The sequence below is a fragment of the Sarcophilus harrisii genome, chromosome 2, assembly GCF_902635505.1.
Source record: "Sarcophilus harrisii chromosome 2, mSarHar1.11, whole genome shotgun sequence".
NCBI classification, from domain to species: domain Eukaryota; kingdom Metazoa; phylum Chordata; class Mammalia; order Dasyuromorphia; family Dasyuridae; genus Sarcophilus; species Sarcophilus harrisii.
Genome location: NC_045427.1, coordinates 623262057 through 623278829, shown reverse-complemented (window position 1 = coordinate 623278829; position 16773 = coordinate 623262057). Strand labels below are relative to the sequence as shown.

General features: G+C 37.8%; 1 protein-coding gene across 1 annotated transcript in view; it reads right to left on the bottom strand.

The window, feature by feature from the left end:
- Positions 1-4257: 4257 nt before the first annotated feature.
- The window catches only part of CALY (calcyon neuron specific vesicular protein), a 110636-nt gene continuing 98120 nt past the window's right edge, over positions 4258-16773 (bottom strand). The window contains exon 5 of the mRNA XM_003754943.2: positions 4258-5652. Coding sequence (XP_003754991.1) covers positions 5449-5652 — 204 coding nt within the window. The 3' untranslated portion in view covers positions 4258-5448. The remainder of the gene's footprint in view (positions 5653-16773) is intronic.

Genomic DNA, 16773 nt, shown 5'->3' with positions numbered 1-16773 from the left:
ATGAAGGAAAAATAGCTAAGGGTTTTTCCCTATTTGTTGTACTAGTATGTAACACAAGAAAATTAAATTTCTGCATTTTAAACTGAAGAAGATGGCAGATTCCATTTTTCTTTTTAATAAGAAATAAATAGCTTCTGGCTTCAATGAAAATTCATGGGAAAAGAAATGTCTGGTAGAGAATTTAGCACCAGGGGGCAGGCTAGCCCTGTTTTTTGGTAGGACCCCAGTAAAACATGAAATCTTCAAGGTCAAACACTTGTCTGTGTTTCCCTAGCTCCTATTTTAGTATCCTGAAAAACAAAAGTTACTTAATAAATGCTTATTGGATTAGATACAGAGAAATATGTATTAGTCCTGGAGCTGTAGCCCAGAAACCTGGAAGGCCAAGTTTACCATATCTCTATTCATTAAAACTCCTGTGAGCAAGCTTTTAGCTGCAAAACCCAGAACAAAGGCATTATCTTTCCTAGGAAGAAGGGTTATAGGAAAGAAAGAAAGAGGGAAGTAAAGATTAATGATCTTGAATCAGATACTTCCCCTTCTTTATCAGGAAAATGAAGGGATCATAGTTGAAGGGACTCAAAACCTATATATGATCCCATTTTTGACAGGATACCCACGTCTCCTTTTCTTCCAAAGATAACTGAGGTCTTTCAGTATCAATGATAAACTGATCAAATATTCAGTCTCAGCTAAAATAGAAAACTAATATTTTCAAAGCATTTTCCCTTTTCTTTGGGAGGGGGTTGCTACCACCTTTTGAATCATGCAGTACTTGAAATCTATTTCAGGACACTCCTACAATCCTTCAGAGATGCTGAGCCTCCCATTCTAATTCTGTGAGATCTGCCAGGATGGGAAGTGTTGTTTCAGCTAAGGGCAAGATTGTTAACAATGTGTTTTGCATAAGAGAAACCTTTTCTTCCATTGATGTCAAACCTACCTCACAAAATAATAGGATACAATGAGAGAGAGAGAGAGAGAGAGAAAGAGAGAGAGAGACAGAGAGAGAGAGACAGAGAGAAAGAAGAAGGAGGAGGAGGAGGAGGAGGAGAAGAAGAGGAAGAAGGAGGAGGAAAAGGAGAAAGAGGAGAAAGAGGAAGAAGAGGAGGAGAAAGAGGAGGAGGAGGAGAGGAGGGAGGGAGAGAGCCATAGCTATCTAGTCCAACCTGAACTAAAATGCCCTTCTCCATTATTTTGGGCAAGTTGTCAATCAGTTGCCACTAGAATGCCATCAATTTTAGGGAGTTAGCTCACTATCCTGTTCCTTCTGCTTCTTTTTACCATAGAGACAGCTTATTCCATTGCTGAATTATTGTTGGGGATAAGAATTTTTCATTCACATTATATTAAAAATCTGACTCCCTATATCCTTCATAATCTTTGGTTCTAGTTATGCTTTCTGGGGTCAAGCAGAATATGTCAATCTTCTCTGTTCCCATAGGCAGAATCTTTTGATCTTACTGTACAAGATTCACTAACACAAATGTAGCCTATTCAGTGATGATTTGTAAACTGCTGTTAATGAGACTACAATAGCTTCTAAAATGGTATCAAAGACCTTTTTGTCATAATAGAAAGCTGGCATTCTTCATAGTCTTAGGAACTTTCCTTATCTCAGACACTGAGTACTTGTCAGCATTTGTCTAACATTATCAGGCAAAGAGATTGGCTGGACTGACCAAGATAAGTATCGTTCAACATGTGGCAGGTGGAGGAGGCACCAGGATGTTGTGGCTTAAAAAGAAATGCCTGGAGTCCTTTTGCTCTCATATAGTCATAAAATTGTTGTGGCTTAGAGATTTGTTCCCAGAATTGGAGGCAGGAAAACCTGAGTTCAAATCCCACTTTAGATATGTTAGCTTATGAGCTCTTTGGCAGCAGGGACTGTTTTCTCCCCTTTCTTCATATCCTAAGGCTGAATACAATTCTTGGCACATACTAAACCCTAAATAAATGATAGCTGACATGTTTAATGCTAATCAACTCTGGGTCTCTATGTTTTATGTTTTAATTTCCTTCTTAGTAAATAAAGGGCATTGAACTCATTGACTTCCAAAATTTCCTTTTGACTCTAATGTTAAGATCCGATGAAATTTCTGATTTCTCAAAGTAGATCCTTCTACTAGGGGGAAAAATTCATGATTCAATGACTTTAGGATTAATTATTTAGCACTTTTATTTATTTATCAGTGTAAATCAATAAATTGGTATTTTAATTTAGCCCTCAGATCTTGTTGTGTATTTATTTAGTTTGTCATCAGTTACTACTATCTTTAGAGCTTCATTGCCTCCCTCCTTGAATGGAAAAATCCTATCAGAAGTCACAAACCTGAAGACCAAAGCTAAGACTGGGAGTGCTCCTCCTAAGGTAGGGCCATATCTTGCTGAAATATTGCTTAAAGTGTCTAGGATGCATTTCTCTGTATCACCGTCTTAACTGTACTCCCAACATCCAAGACCTAGCTCTCAGGGGAAAAGGTTACTAAAGAATAAAGTGAATTGTGGCTGCTTTTTAATATTTCTGTAAAGGTCCAAGATACCACCTGTCCTGGGGACAGAAGCATTTCTGAACTCAAGAATAGAGTGGGTTTGTGCTCATTCCCATGTAAATTTTTATGGACCAGAGGACTTGTAAAAAAAAATTCTCTTGGCTTCCAAAAGCCTTTGAGGCTCCAGAACTTCAAGTAGTGTCCTTAAAAGAATATTCTTCTCTAGCAAGAATGAATAGGGGTAGGCTAAAGAAAACAGCAAAATTCCCTTAGTGATGTTTCCCCCACCAGAAAACCCCAAGGCAGCAGAATGTCCGCATTTAATAGGGCATTTTGTTAATTGGACAAGATTACAAATGTTGAGTGGAAATTTCCATGTGAGCCAGGACTTTCAGTGATGGCAGAGTTGGGATAACAGTAGGATTTAAGCTAGGGGCGTTGAGAAAGGAAAAAGAACATAGGAGGAATATAGATGTGTCTCAACCATGGTGGACTTGCTGATAATGGTGAAAAGTTTCAATTCTGTATGACAAAGAAGTATCCCTGATCCTTGGCAATGACCCACTAATGTCTGAACCTTCCCTTTAAGATTATGTCCATTTCAAGTCCTCTCTAACTTATTAGCACATGGTTGTTTGCATGTTGTCTTCTGCAGAAACTATCTTTTGCCTGGATTCCCAGGAACATAGTAGGTGCTTAATAAATACTTGACTAACTAATTACAAACTGTAAAATCAAGTTTAACTAGATCATCTCAGATCAAAATCTATTGTTTTATGACTTGTACTATCACCTCTCCAGATGTGTTGAAAGGTTTAAATGAGAATTGCAGGAAGCACTTTCTGGGTCTTAATAAACTATGGGAATACCTTTTATTATTAATAAAATAGAACTAAGTCTCTTAATTACAAATTCCTAAATCCAGTATTTTTCAGTTTGTTCTAGAATTTAATGGGAAGAGCAAAGTGGCAAAGGGAGTGATTTACTCTTGTGGTCTGTGAAAGACTTTGGCAAATGCCTACATGCTATATGAGCAGATAATAACTCACCTTTCTGCAGAGCTTTAAGGTTTACAAAGAACTTTCATCAAGACAGTCTTGTGAGGTTATTAGGGGAAATCACTTTATCACCTCCATTATACAGATGGATGAACTAAAGCTCTGAGAGGAACAGTTCCTGCCCATGATCACCCAGCTGGTAAATTTCCCAGTACATGGTCCATCTTCCAAACTAATACCCTCAAAGCCATAACTCTCTGAAGCTATATCTGGGAAAGATTTAAATGGGGGGCAGGCAGAGACAGCAATATAGAGCATGGTCTGATGGGGAAAGAGGGAGGTAGGGCAAAGGATCAAGAGTGGGATGATGGGACCTCAGAGGCCATCTAATGCAACTCTCATTTTGCAGATAAGGGAAATGAGGTTTAGGCAGGGTAATGCTCCCAAAATCTCACAGGAAGCCAACATCTGAATCAGAACTCAGGTTTGAGGAACTGTTTTTTTCCCCATTGTTTTACATTTTTACCCCAAACAGCAGAGAGGATATCCCTTTGCATAGATGGTCCTGTTGGGATGGTTGTGGTCTTGAATACCCTCCATCTATGGAGGGTGCCTTTCCCCTGGAGAGAAGTATTTCTGACCTCACTTCACAAAGTGCTATTTGCTCTGGGTCCCAAATATTCTTTCTACAAATAAGAGGCAACAGAAAGAACTTTATCAATTAAACAAATGCAGATAGGTTAAGGGAGGAAAGAAATGACTCAGAGGAGGAGCTAAGGATGAACATTTATTTTTACTTGGGGAAAAATGCTGCCAATCACCACATCCATTTTGGCACTTGCGAGCAGACAACCAATAGTTTTTACAAATGTAACAATTCACAATTCCTAGAAAACCATACAGAGTGTGAGGGTGTGGGGAATCTTCACAGCAAAAACAATGAGAATAATAATTAATAATAATTATTTAAACAAAACTAAAGGTCCGTGTGGAAGCACAAACACCTAGTGGAGACAGGAAGAGTAGCACAAGGATTCACACCAGGTCCAGAATACAGACAAAGGTCAGGCAAAAGGGAGGGGAAAAAAGGAGGAAAAATCTCCTAGCACCCCTAAGTCAGAAGTGCTGTAATTAAATGGGTTTCAAATTTAGCCTTGTAATTAGCAATCAAATTGCAAACCCAGAAAAGCCAGAGCATACATTACATAGAGAAGCTTTGCTCTAATAAATGTGAAAGAGCTTCCCAATGTTTATTTCCAAATGGCAACAAAAAAGCCTCAGCACCCTGGGGTTGCCACTTTATGGATCTGCCTGAACAACGTCTGCTACTTTGTCCTTGACTCTAAAAACAAGGTAATGGGCAATCCTGTAGACTCTGGCCTCCAGAAATCTTGTCAAGAGAAAAAACAAAACAATACTCCTAGTTGGGTGAGCAGTGGTAAGGAAAAGAAGCTCTAAATCCAGCCAGCTAAGATTTCTCAGAGAAACATCCCCAAATTGTGTATGGTATTTGGAGAAAGGAATCAAGGGACTTCACTCAGCCCAGCTTGGGAAGGAAGATAGGAATGGGTTAATTCTAGCCTCAGCTTAGCCTTTACTTCCCTGATACTGAGCTCTCCAGATGTAGAAAATCCAGTAGGTGCTCTTCAAATAAAGAAGGAAGAGACCCACTTTCATGTTGGTTCAAACAGGAGGGATGGAGAAGAAGAGTTCTTATCTGGAATGCATGAGATATCCCCTCAGTATCTTTCTCTTTCTTTGTATGTCGGGGTAGGGAGGGAAGAGAGGAAGTAAAGTCCTTGAACAAGACATTTCTTCCTGGTTTCACTCAAAAACCATTGGAGTTGACTAAAAAGTGGGGGGGGGGGAGGGCTTGTACAATGCTCTTAATACTTTAAATGATTACATCTATCCTAAAAATTACAATTCTCTTGTATCTGCTTTCTGCCCTGGGTCTCTTATTGCTGAGAAATGGGCGGCTCATCCTTAGCTTTCTCTGCTTCCTTCAAGGCATTAATTACTGGTAACCACGGTGAAGGCAGTTCAGGGATGGTTTTCTTGGCTTGAGTTAAGTGGTTAATAGCCGTGTAGAGACTTCCTCGGGGTCCTGCTTCCTGCTCAGAATAATACATCTCTAGAGCTGCAGGAGTACAGTGCTTGTGCTGAGAAAAAAAGAGAGAGTAAGGAGAGAAAGAGACACACACACACATACAAAGAAATATATATATTATATATATATGTATATATACATATATATATATATATATATATATATATATATAGAGAGAGAGAGAGAGAGAGAGAGAGAGAGAGAGAGAGAGAGAGAGAGGCAAAGAGAGAAAGAGAGAGAAAAAAAGACAGAGAAAAAGAGACAGAGAGACATACACAGACACAGAGAGGGACAGAAAGAGAGACAGAGAAAGAGAGAGGAGAGAGATTAGTTGTCAACTCATGGAGAAAAAAGCAAGCTAGAAGTAAAAGCAATCTTGGAGCTAGAAAGGGTTTCAGAGATCATTAGTTCAATCCAGACCTGAACAAAAATATTCACTGTAATAACTGTGACAAATAGTGATTCAGTTTCTGATCTAAAACCTCCAGAGATGGAGAACTCATTACCTTCAGAGGAAGCCCATTCCATGTTTAGCAGCTCTCATTGTTAGAGCTCAAACAGCAAGCCTAATATCTCTAATGTCAGCCCTTCAGATGTTTAAAAACTAGCAGTATTATCACCTCTATGTTTTCTCTTGTCTAAGAACCTCTAATTCCTTTGCCATAATAGTTGCTCTTTTCTTATAGTATTTCAACGTGTCAATATTTTCCCCAAAACTTGTTACCAAGAATGAAATACAACATTCTAGATGGTGGCTCAATAGGAGCAGAAACTAAAGAGCAATTGAGAACCTAGGACTGTATATATAAATCTGCTTTCCTTGTACTGAAAAACTATACTTGTATTAAACAGTCCTGTATTAAACAGTCCAAGAACACATTAGCTCCTCTGACTGCTATGGCATACTTTTGACTCACAGTGAATTGGTACTTCATTAAAATCCTCTAAGTCTTTTTCTTATGAACCATTATCTAGCCATTGTCTTGTCTAATAATTGTACAGTTTTTTTTAATCCAGGTTAGGACTTTATATTGATCCCCATTACATTCCATCCTTCTAGATTATAGATCCATTTTCTTGATCCTAGTCACTGGGAAAAAAGTGTAAAATTGGACTTAATCCAGTGAATATAAACCTGCAACCACTGCAAAATAAAGATTCAGAACTTAGACAACAGAACCTAGAGACTTCTCTTTACTGATGAGATAAGAGTAATATGAATGGCTCTGATTTCTTTAGAACATGTCCCTAGTGATACTTCTATCAAAGGATTGGTATTCAACTTACCCAGATTTAGTCCCTGGAAAAAATATATTTAGTCATTCCTTTGGTCCTTTGAAGGGCTCTTATTAACAGATATTTAACTCTGGTTCATAGTGAGATGAGACCAGGTAATTTAAAAACAATTTACTGGCCTCATTTATTTTTACTCCTTGTGTATCTACTAAGAAAAGGGTAGATTAATAAGACATTTTTGTAAGCTGGATAATTTGTGTTCCTTTTGATCCATTGTTTTCCTATCTTCTTAGCAGACATCCTTGGTCCTTCCTGACTCCCTCTATCCACAAAAGTAGTATGGACTATAAACCATTACTTTTCTTCAGAGAAAAAGTGACACTTTTTTTTTTTTTTTTTCTGAGTGAGTCTACTTAGATAATGTCCTACTTTGGAAGGACAGGTTTCTAGCCACTTAACTTAATTGTAAATTATCTGATACATTTCAGTCTCACCTCCAAGTCTGACTTAGGAAGTTTAAAAAAATGAAAAAGGTCTAAAACTCAATTTCATGGGGATTCCATCTCTCTTAAAACATTAAAAAAAAGCAGCATGGATTGGTTGTAAACTCGGGCTCCCCCTTCTTGTCAGCCTTTGATTCAAGATGGAACTCACTGAATTCCCTAGTATGATTGAAATTCACCCTTTCAAACCATCCTTTCCTTTGGCTTTGTTGTCTAAAGTCTACATAAAAATGACCAACTCTGAAGTTAACTATCACATTATTCCAACATAGTAACAAAAGGTCTCTGCTGACTGAAATTTTTTAGGAAAACTGACATGGTCAATTTACTTCAGTGGCAAAGCTAGCCTCTCAGCCTCCAACAACAAGCAGAGTTTGCACAGGCAGGAAAAAGAGACCGATAAATAGCAAACCTATGGGTCAACCTTCATGGCAGAGCACCTAAACCAAAGTAGGGGGATTGGAGTCTGGGGGTAAGTGGGTCTAGTCTGGAATGATTATTAATAGAAAGTTTAAGAAGAACTCCTGTTTGGATAATGCTTTACAGATTGCATAATCTCATTGGGTCTTCCTTGTAGGGTTATCATAATTATTATTCTTATGGAGAGATAATTCTGAGATTTACAGACTCAAACTAACCTAAAATAACAGATTTACTAAATCTTACCAGAACTTGAACCCAGGTCTTCTGAATCCACAGCTTCAGTGATCTCTTAGTTGTCAAGTATGTTTTTGTTTTTTTTTCAAGTCTAAGCCTTCTCCACTGAGCAGTTCCATTTGCCATTATCGACCAACTTCGCCTTTGGAAGAACCCTCATGTCTTGGGTTTGTTTGCCTCTTACCTGTATAATTGTTCTTTCTCAGGTCTCTTTGTTGTATCATTCACATTGGGGTTCCCTAACTAAGGTCTTTTCTTCTCTCTTTAATCTCTCTCTCTCAGTGTCTCTTTTTCTCTGTCTCATTGTCTGTCTCTGTTTCTGTTTCTATTTCTGGCTCTGACTCTGTCTGTCTTCTTTACCCCTCCTACTCCCTTCCCTTCTCCCTTTCCTCTTTCTCTCTGTCTCTGTCTTTCTCTCTTCCTCCCCTCCCTCTCTCTTCCTTCATCCCTTTTCTCCCTTTCCTTCTCTTCCCCCTCCTATTTCCTTTGTCTCTATCTGTCTGTCTCTCTCTCCCCCTTTCTTCATCGACTCTCTTATTTTTAACTGTCCTCTCCAGGCATATGACTTTCAGATCTATATATACAGTCCTAGGTTCTCAGTTGCTCTTTAGTCAAGGATTACTAGTTACCTATTGGACATTTTATATTCGATTTAAATCTCTTGTGCCTGGCATCTAGTAAGTGTCATAAATTCTTGTTGTTTGGTCAATATAAAAGAATATAATGACAAGAAATAAAAAGGCCAAAGGAGTGCTTAGGACAGAGTAGTCCAGTGCCTATAAAATAGAGCAATATGGACTAATGCTGAAAAGGTAGGAGGTAGTACATGATGGTAAGGTAACATCTCAAGACCAGACCAAGAAGGCTGAACTTTAATTAGAAGCTATTGAAAGTTTTTTTTAATATAGAGTTGAAGAGCTTAAATCTGTACTTAAAGAAGATTCTGGCAGGGTGAAGGATGGTTTAAGAGTGGGAGTAATAATCTAGCAGTGGGAAGATCAATTAATGAACAAGGTAATTATCTAGCACCAGGTAATAATAAGGCACTGTACAGAGTGGTGACAGATATGTTGGAAAAGAGACGATAAAATGAATGTGAGAAACGTAGAATGAAGTAGAATGAACAAGGATTGGTAACTGTCTAAATAAAGACAGTAATGGAGATGGAAGGTTCAATGCAAGCATTCAGTACTGAATGGCAGAAAGCATAAAATCAGAGGAAAGAAAAGTTTAGACTAGCGGTTCTTGAGCTGGTTTTTTTTTGGAGGGTTTTTTTTTTTTTTTTTTTTTGGTGCTATAGATCATTGTGGCAGCCTGGTGAAATCTCTGATCTTTCTCAGAATATTGTTTTTAAATGAAAAAAATAAAATACATAGAAAAATAAATTTTATTAAAATACAGTAGTCTATTTTTTTTAAATTCATAGACCCAGATTAAGGACTCTTGATTTAGAGGAAACGATAATAAATTAAATTTTTGAATGGTTGCAATTGAAGCATCAGTGGAACTCCGAAGTAGAGTTTTCCTATAGACAAGCACATTAAAGATGTGGATTTGGCTAGGATGGTCTCTAGGGTCTCTTTTAGCAATGAGACAATCCATCACCCACAATATTGAGAGGCCTATTGTGATTTATACCAAGAAGTGTAATAATGCCATGAGGGTTGTACCTCAGAAGCTAATCTTCAACTGTAGATTAATACTTGGATTGCCTATAGTATAAATCTAACAACATTTTTGGACATTTGGATCATATCTATTAAAAAAAAAACTACTCCAAATCTACATGTCATATATTTAACCTTTTTACAAAAAAACTAATAACATATAAATTAAATTAATCTAACTAACAAACTATTAGGTCCCTTAAGATTTTTATACTATATAAGAAATATGTATTTTTATAAAATATATAGCATTAATAAAAAATTATTAATGTATGATTCTAAGAAGAGACTGGTTAGAATAATCTGGAGATGTGGAGATAAAAAACAACAACAGAAAAGCAATGATTAGCTAAGATAATGGAGAAGGGATTTCCATGCACTAGTGGTTTGTCTTAGGAAAGAGGGACTGTGATTCATCATTTGAGGAAATTTGGCCTTGAAATTCTGAAACATTGCTTTATATGAGTAAGAAGTCTGAGTTATGGTTAGAGATACCCTTACCCAATATAGCTTGCTGCTTTTAAATCACACATTAAAAATGCCCTTTATAAGGCAAGTTGGTACATTGTAGATAGAGCACCCATTGTGAATTCAGAAGAACCTGAATTCAAATCCAGTCTCAGATACTTGCTAACTGTGATCCTGGGCACTTAATCCTGATTGCTTCTCCTCAAAAAAAAAAATTCCCTTCCCCTTATTAAAGCTTTGATTCCACCCAATCTTAAGAGGAGGAAGGAAAATACAAAGGTCAAGGAAAGCAACAGGAAGATCAGTGCTGACATTATAGTAACAAATTTCAGATATTGCCTTTTCAAACATCTCCCCAAGTAAAATTGATCCAACACAGTGGGCTTTATTTTCTTATGTGGACACAAGACACAGATAAATAGTGAGTACTGAAGTAGGTGATTCTGAAGGAAAGAGAAGGGGATTAACATTTATTAAGTGCCTGCTATGTACTTTACAAATATTTCATTTGATCCTTACAACTATCATACAAGGTAGATATTATCATCCCCATTTTACAGTGGAAAAACAGGCAAACTGGGCTCATTTGACTTGCCCAGGGTTATACAAGTTAGTAAGTGTGTGAGGTCACATCTGAATTCAGGTCTTCTAGACTCCAGGCCCAGCACTCTCTGCACCCAGTCACCCAGCTGCCCAAGAGAAGAAGGATCCTGGGCTGTATCAGCTTCACTTTGAATGTGACAGTCCTAGTTAGAAACATTTGATTCAGTTATAATTCTAGGTTTTGTAAACGTAATTACAGCCAATCAGTGATCAACAGCTACCGTGTAGGCAACCGGACTGGAGCTGGAGCCAGAGGACACCAGATTGCATCTCAGCTTGGCTATAAACTCCAATGGTTTCCTCACTTCTTTTTGGACTTCAGTTTTATCATTTTAAAAATGAGGGTTTTGATGAGAGAGTGAGAGGACTTGGGGTGATCTTTGTTATTTTCTTGGTCATTGATCTCATATCCTCTGATCCTCTCAATTTTCACTCATTGATCCCTTTTAGTTTTGACAGTCTATTATTTATGATTCATTTACTATGAAAACCTGAATCTGCCAGTTATATTATAGAACAACAACCAAAAACCACCCACAAAGCACAAAACAACATATAGCCTGTTAAGAATTCTCGGAGCAATGGTCCCAAATGAAATAGTTAATACACAGAGTGGGGGAATGTCTCCCTTTTTATAAGCAGGGTTCTTTTCTGTGCTATTTAGAACTTTATGCTCCTCTCACAACAGAGGACATCTGCCTTTGCAGCTGCAATTAGGAGTATTTCTGAAATGGATGCTTGTAAGCTACAATTTTGTCGATGGAATCCCAGCTTCCTATTTATTTCCAATAATTACCGATTTTCTAACATACTTCTCCATGCTGGGCTCTGTAGTTCTCTCTGCCCTTTTATGCCACCACTAACAACTTTGTCATTACCTCCTGATTTACCTTTGTATTCATTTTGTGTCATTTTACATATTTTTTTCAATTTTTTTGAAGCACTTAGGTATGTATGCATATGCCCATATGTTAAAGGCTCTATGTGCTTATGTACATATTAAAGTGATAAGACAGAGTTCTGTCCTTCAAAGATAGACCTCGGTTCAAGTCTTAACTGTGACATGTACCAGCAATGTGAACTTAATGCTATAGGTATTCATTGAAGAATAAGTTATAAAGAAGGCAGTGACCTTCTTAGGTCATTGATAGAAGGAATTACCTCCCTCAAGAATTTTCTGAGTATATGGGTGTCCATTATCGAAGAGGATGAAAATGATTTCACTATGTTTGTGTCCAGTTAATATGTCTGACTGTGGGTGATCAGATCAATATGAGCTTGTAATGCTCTGCCACAGTTGGACACAAATTGTCCCTGAAAACATCTGGGGGAGGGGGGAGCTTCTCAAACTTTGCTCATCTTATGTTTCTTCTCAGATAATTTAATGCCGTTTTGCACATAGAGCATGGCACCTTTTCTGATGAAGGCATGCCATGCTGGGTGGTTTTGTGCCAAAGTCTCCCATGAAATGCAATCAATCCCTAAGTTCCTAAGAGAGATCTTGAGAAAGTCCTTGTATCATTTTTTCCCTGACCACCCTGTGATTATTTGCCCTGTATGAGTTCTCCATAGAGTAGTCTTTTAAATATACATATGTTTGATATTTGAGCAATGTGTCCAGCCTATCAGAATTATGCTCTCTGAAGTAGAGCTGGAAGGCTTGGCAGTTTAGTTCAAGAAAGGATCTCAGTGTCTGGTAGCTTATTTTGCCAGGTGAGCTTCAGAATCTTCCTAAAACAATTCAAATCGAAGTGATTCAGTTTCCTGGCATGGCACTGGTACACTGTCTGGGTTTCGCAAGCATACAACAATGAGGTCAGCATCTGTAGACCTTCAATTTGGTAGTCAGTAATAATACCTCTTCTCTCCCATATGTTCCTTTGGAGCCTCTGAAACACTGAGGTAGCTCTGGCAATGTGTATCAATCTCCTTATCAATATGTACATCCTGAAGTATCCTGCCAAGGTAAGAGAACTTATCCACAGGATTCAAAGCTTCCCCATTTGCTATAACTGATGGTTCCACATATGGATGGTGTGGCGCTGGCTGATGGAGCACCTGTGTTTTCATGGTGTTAATTCTCAGGCCAAAATTAGCACAAGCAGCAGAGAATTGATCCATACTTTGTTGCATCTCAGATTCAGAGGCTACATTGAATACAATCTTCTGCAAATATAAAATTATGCACAACACTCCCATTACTAATTTAGTCTTTGGTAATCTTTTTCTAGTTGAAGAATTTATCTGTAGTATGGTAGCTGACCTTGATGCCATGTTTGTCCTAATTGAAGGCATTTAACAATATGGCTGAAAACATCATGCTAAAAAGCATGGGAGTAAGCATAACAATCCTGCCTCACTCCTCTAGTGATTGGAAAAATAAGAGCATCCTTTATCCAGACCCTGAACAAGTATACCATTGTGAAACTGATGCACAATGTTGATGAACTTCTCTGTTTAGCCAAATTTTGACATGATTTTCCCTAAACTCTCATGAGTGACAGTATCAAAGGCCTTGATCAGATCTATATCCATTTTGTAGAGTTCTCTGTTCTGCTCTTGGTATTAATCCTAAAGTTGTCAGAGAGCAAACACCATATTGACCATTCCTCACTTTTTTTCTGAAGCCACACTGGCTCTTAGTAGATGAATTTAGCAAGAATCTTACCAGTAGTGATTAAGAGAGATTTCCTGACCTGCAGGAGGATTTCAGAAAGGCCTGGAGAGACTTACATGAACTGATGCTGAGTGAAATGAGCAGGACCAGGAGATCATTATTTACTTCAACAACAATACTATATGATGATCAATTCTGATGAATGTGACTCTTTAACAATGAGATGAACCAAATAGTCCCATTTGTTCAATAATGAAGAGAACCAGCTACATCCAGCAAAAGAACTCTGGGAAATGAGTGTGAACCACTACATAGCATTTCCAATCCCTCTGTTTTTATCCACTTGAATTTTTGATTTCCTTCTCAGGTTAATGTTACCTTATTTCAAAGTCTGATTCTTCTTGTGCAGCAAAATAACTGTATGGATATGTATACATAGATTGTATTTAACATATACTTTAACATGTTTAACATGTATTGGTCTACCTGCCATCTGGGAGAGGGGGTAGAGGAAGGAGGGGAAAAGTTGGAACAGAAGGTTTTGCAAGGGTCATTGCTGAAAAATTACCCATGCATATATCTTGTAAATAAAAGGCTATAATAAAAAATAATATTTTACATGTAATTTATAAATATTTAATGAAATAAATTAAAATGTATTAAAAAATTGCCAAAAAAGAGAGATTTCCTTGTGATTATCACAGGACAATCTATTTCCTTTATCTTTATAACAATGGAAAATGGAGGCATCCTTGAAGTTCTGAGGAATAATCTCCTCTTCCCATATAACCCAGAAAATTTCAGTTAGATTTTGTATGAGCAGTGAACTCTCCACCTCGTAAGGCTCAGATGGAATAGAATCAACATCAGGTGCTTTGCCACAAAAGAGGAACCTAATGGCGTTCTAAACCTCTTCTTCAATTGCAATTTGTCTAGAGAGGGACTGACTTCAACCTGAGACAAATAGTCGATGGTTTCAGCATTGATTAATGATGTTTTATTGAGAAACCCATCTCTCCAAGATCATATGCTTATCACTTATCAATGTGGCTCCATCAGCACCAATTTATTGAGATGCACCATAGGTCTTTGGCCTATAAATAGTTTTTAGAGAATCATAAGGCACTTTGGATTGTAACTATCAGCATAAAACTGAATTTCACCTATCTTCTATCTGTAGGATCCAAGAATCCTACATTTCTTTAAGTTTTTGATGAGGTTAAATGTTGCTTTCTTAAAGATAGACGAACCATTCTGCTGATAAACCCTGTGGATTCTCAAATTTGATTTAGCAGCTTCTGACTTGCCCCATCATTTTCATCAAATCAGTCTTGATGTTTTGTGTTCTGACCCAGGTGAGCAAATGTAGTGCTGCTGTACACCAAATCTTTGCAGGCTGCCTGCTCTTTTTCTGCTCCACTATTGCAACAATGTGTTGGCTCTACTTTCGCTCCAAGTTAGCAACAAATTTACCCTTCAAAGAAGTGCTCTAATCTGTTGACATTATCTCTCAATAGTCATTTTGCCTTGGGGCCATTGCTTTTGTAGACTGTGAATACTTAGGTTAGAGAGAGTAAATCTATGATCAGTCTAAGACTCTGTACCACACATTGCCTTTCTTACTGTCACAGTCTGTGTGTTTTTTCTTTTTATAAACACATAGTCTATGAATTACCAATGTTTGCTGAGAGGGTATGTTCATGAAGTTTTATTGCATTTAGGTAAATGGAAAACAGTATGGTGATCATGAGATGCACAAATCTTCAATAGTAAAATCCATTCCTCTCAAGGACTCCCTGCCACAACTGGTGGTCTAGCTTATTCTCTCATTAAAGCCACTCAGAATTATAAGCTTGTCCTCTTTTGGCAATAAGAGTCTGCAGGTCTTTATAAAATTTTTCTTTGACCTCATCAAGATTTGTCAAGGTGGGAGCATAGACACTTTTGATGGTAACATGGTGCTTTCCTTCAAGTGGCAATCACATTGTCATGAGCCTGTCATTCCCTTTGGTAGTTTGAATAGATTAATTTTGATTGCAAAACCTATTCCAGCTTCATGGGGTTGTGCTGAACTGCAGCTACTCTAGAAAACCGTGTATTCTGCTCCAATTTCGGTAAACTAGACTTCTTTTGCCAACTTTGTTTCACTCAGGGCTGTTATATCTGCTAAGTTCTCTTGCAACAAGAACTCTTTTGTCTTTCAAGTCTAAAGAATTTTGTATTGCTTATAAATGTATGCATATTTCATGTACCTTTGGTGAGTGGAGTCGTTTTTGCAGAAATTTTTGTACATTTTTTTTTTTTTTTTTTTGTATTTCAACCACAGGGTGGGATCCCCACTTGCCACAGTAATCAAGTCAAGTTTGGTTGAGCAAACAATTTTTAGCCTCTTCCTCATATCAGAAGGGGAGCAGTTTAGTCCTTAAAATGACTCTCAGATACTCAGGGGTTGCAGGATCCCATTGCTACTTTCAGTGAAAAAATGGCCACTTGTGCACAGATTGCAACTGCATCACTTGCCTATTGCCATGAGATAGGTAGAAATGGTAAAATGGTATGGATGATGTCTTTTGATTTGTGCATAAATTGGATTTAAGCGAGGAAGAATTGCATAAATAGTAGATATCATTATTTCTTTTAGAATCCTCACAGTCCAATGGCAGGACAGAGTCAAGACAACTGGTGATGGCTCATGAGGCAGTGGATGACTGTGGCCTTCATGGTTGTTGGAACAAATTATTCTCATCCTCCCATACCACCAGAGGCAATCTTCATATGCTTACCTAACTCACTAATGGGTTTGAGACCCCTCAGTTTCCTTCAGTTTAATTTAACCAGTCTGCTGAAATAGTTTAATGAAGTGTGACTACCTTCCCCACTCCTCACTCCCACTCACCTAAATAGAATCACAGAAGACTAAATCTAAGAAGAAATCGGAGAAATCACAAGTCTCATTATTTCATTGTACAAATGAGGAAATTAAGGTCCAAAGTGTCACAAGGTCAATAGTGTCAGAATAAAGCACAGCCCAGGTCTTAAGTTATTCCTTCTTTCCCACCCCTCCAATAACTCCAGAGCTAGTCTACTTTTTTTTTTAAGTGTAAGGCAAATTTCTTCATGGACTCTGCAGGAATACAACATTCCCCACACCAAAATGGCCTATTTCTGCATTGGGGGATTGGAAGTACATGAAGTTGACAATTATGAAGTAGCCAGTAGTCACTGTCATATTCCTGTCTGCTATAGATAGGGGCAAATAGTAGAAAGAGTAACTGACCTAGGCAGGAGGAGGGCTTAGGATCTCTACCCTAATTCTGCCACTGGATCCCTATATAAATTTGGACAAGCCATTTCTCCTATTTGATGCTTGTGTTTCTCATCTATAATGTGAAGGAATTGATGTCTAATCTCTAAGGCTCTAG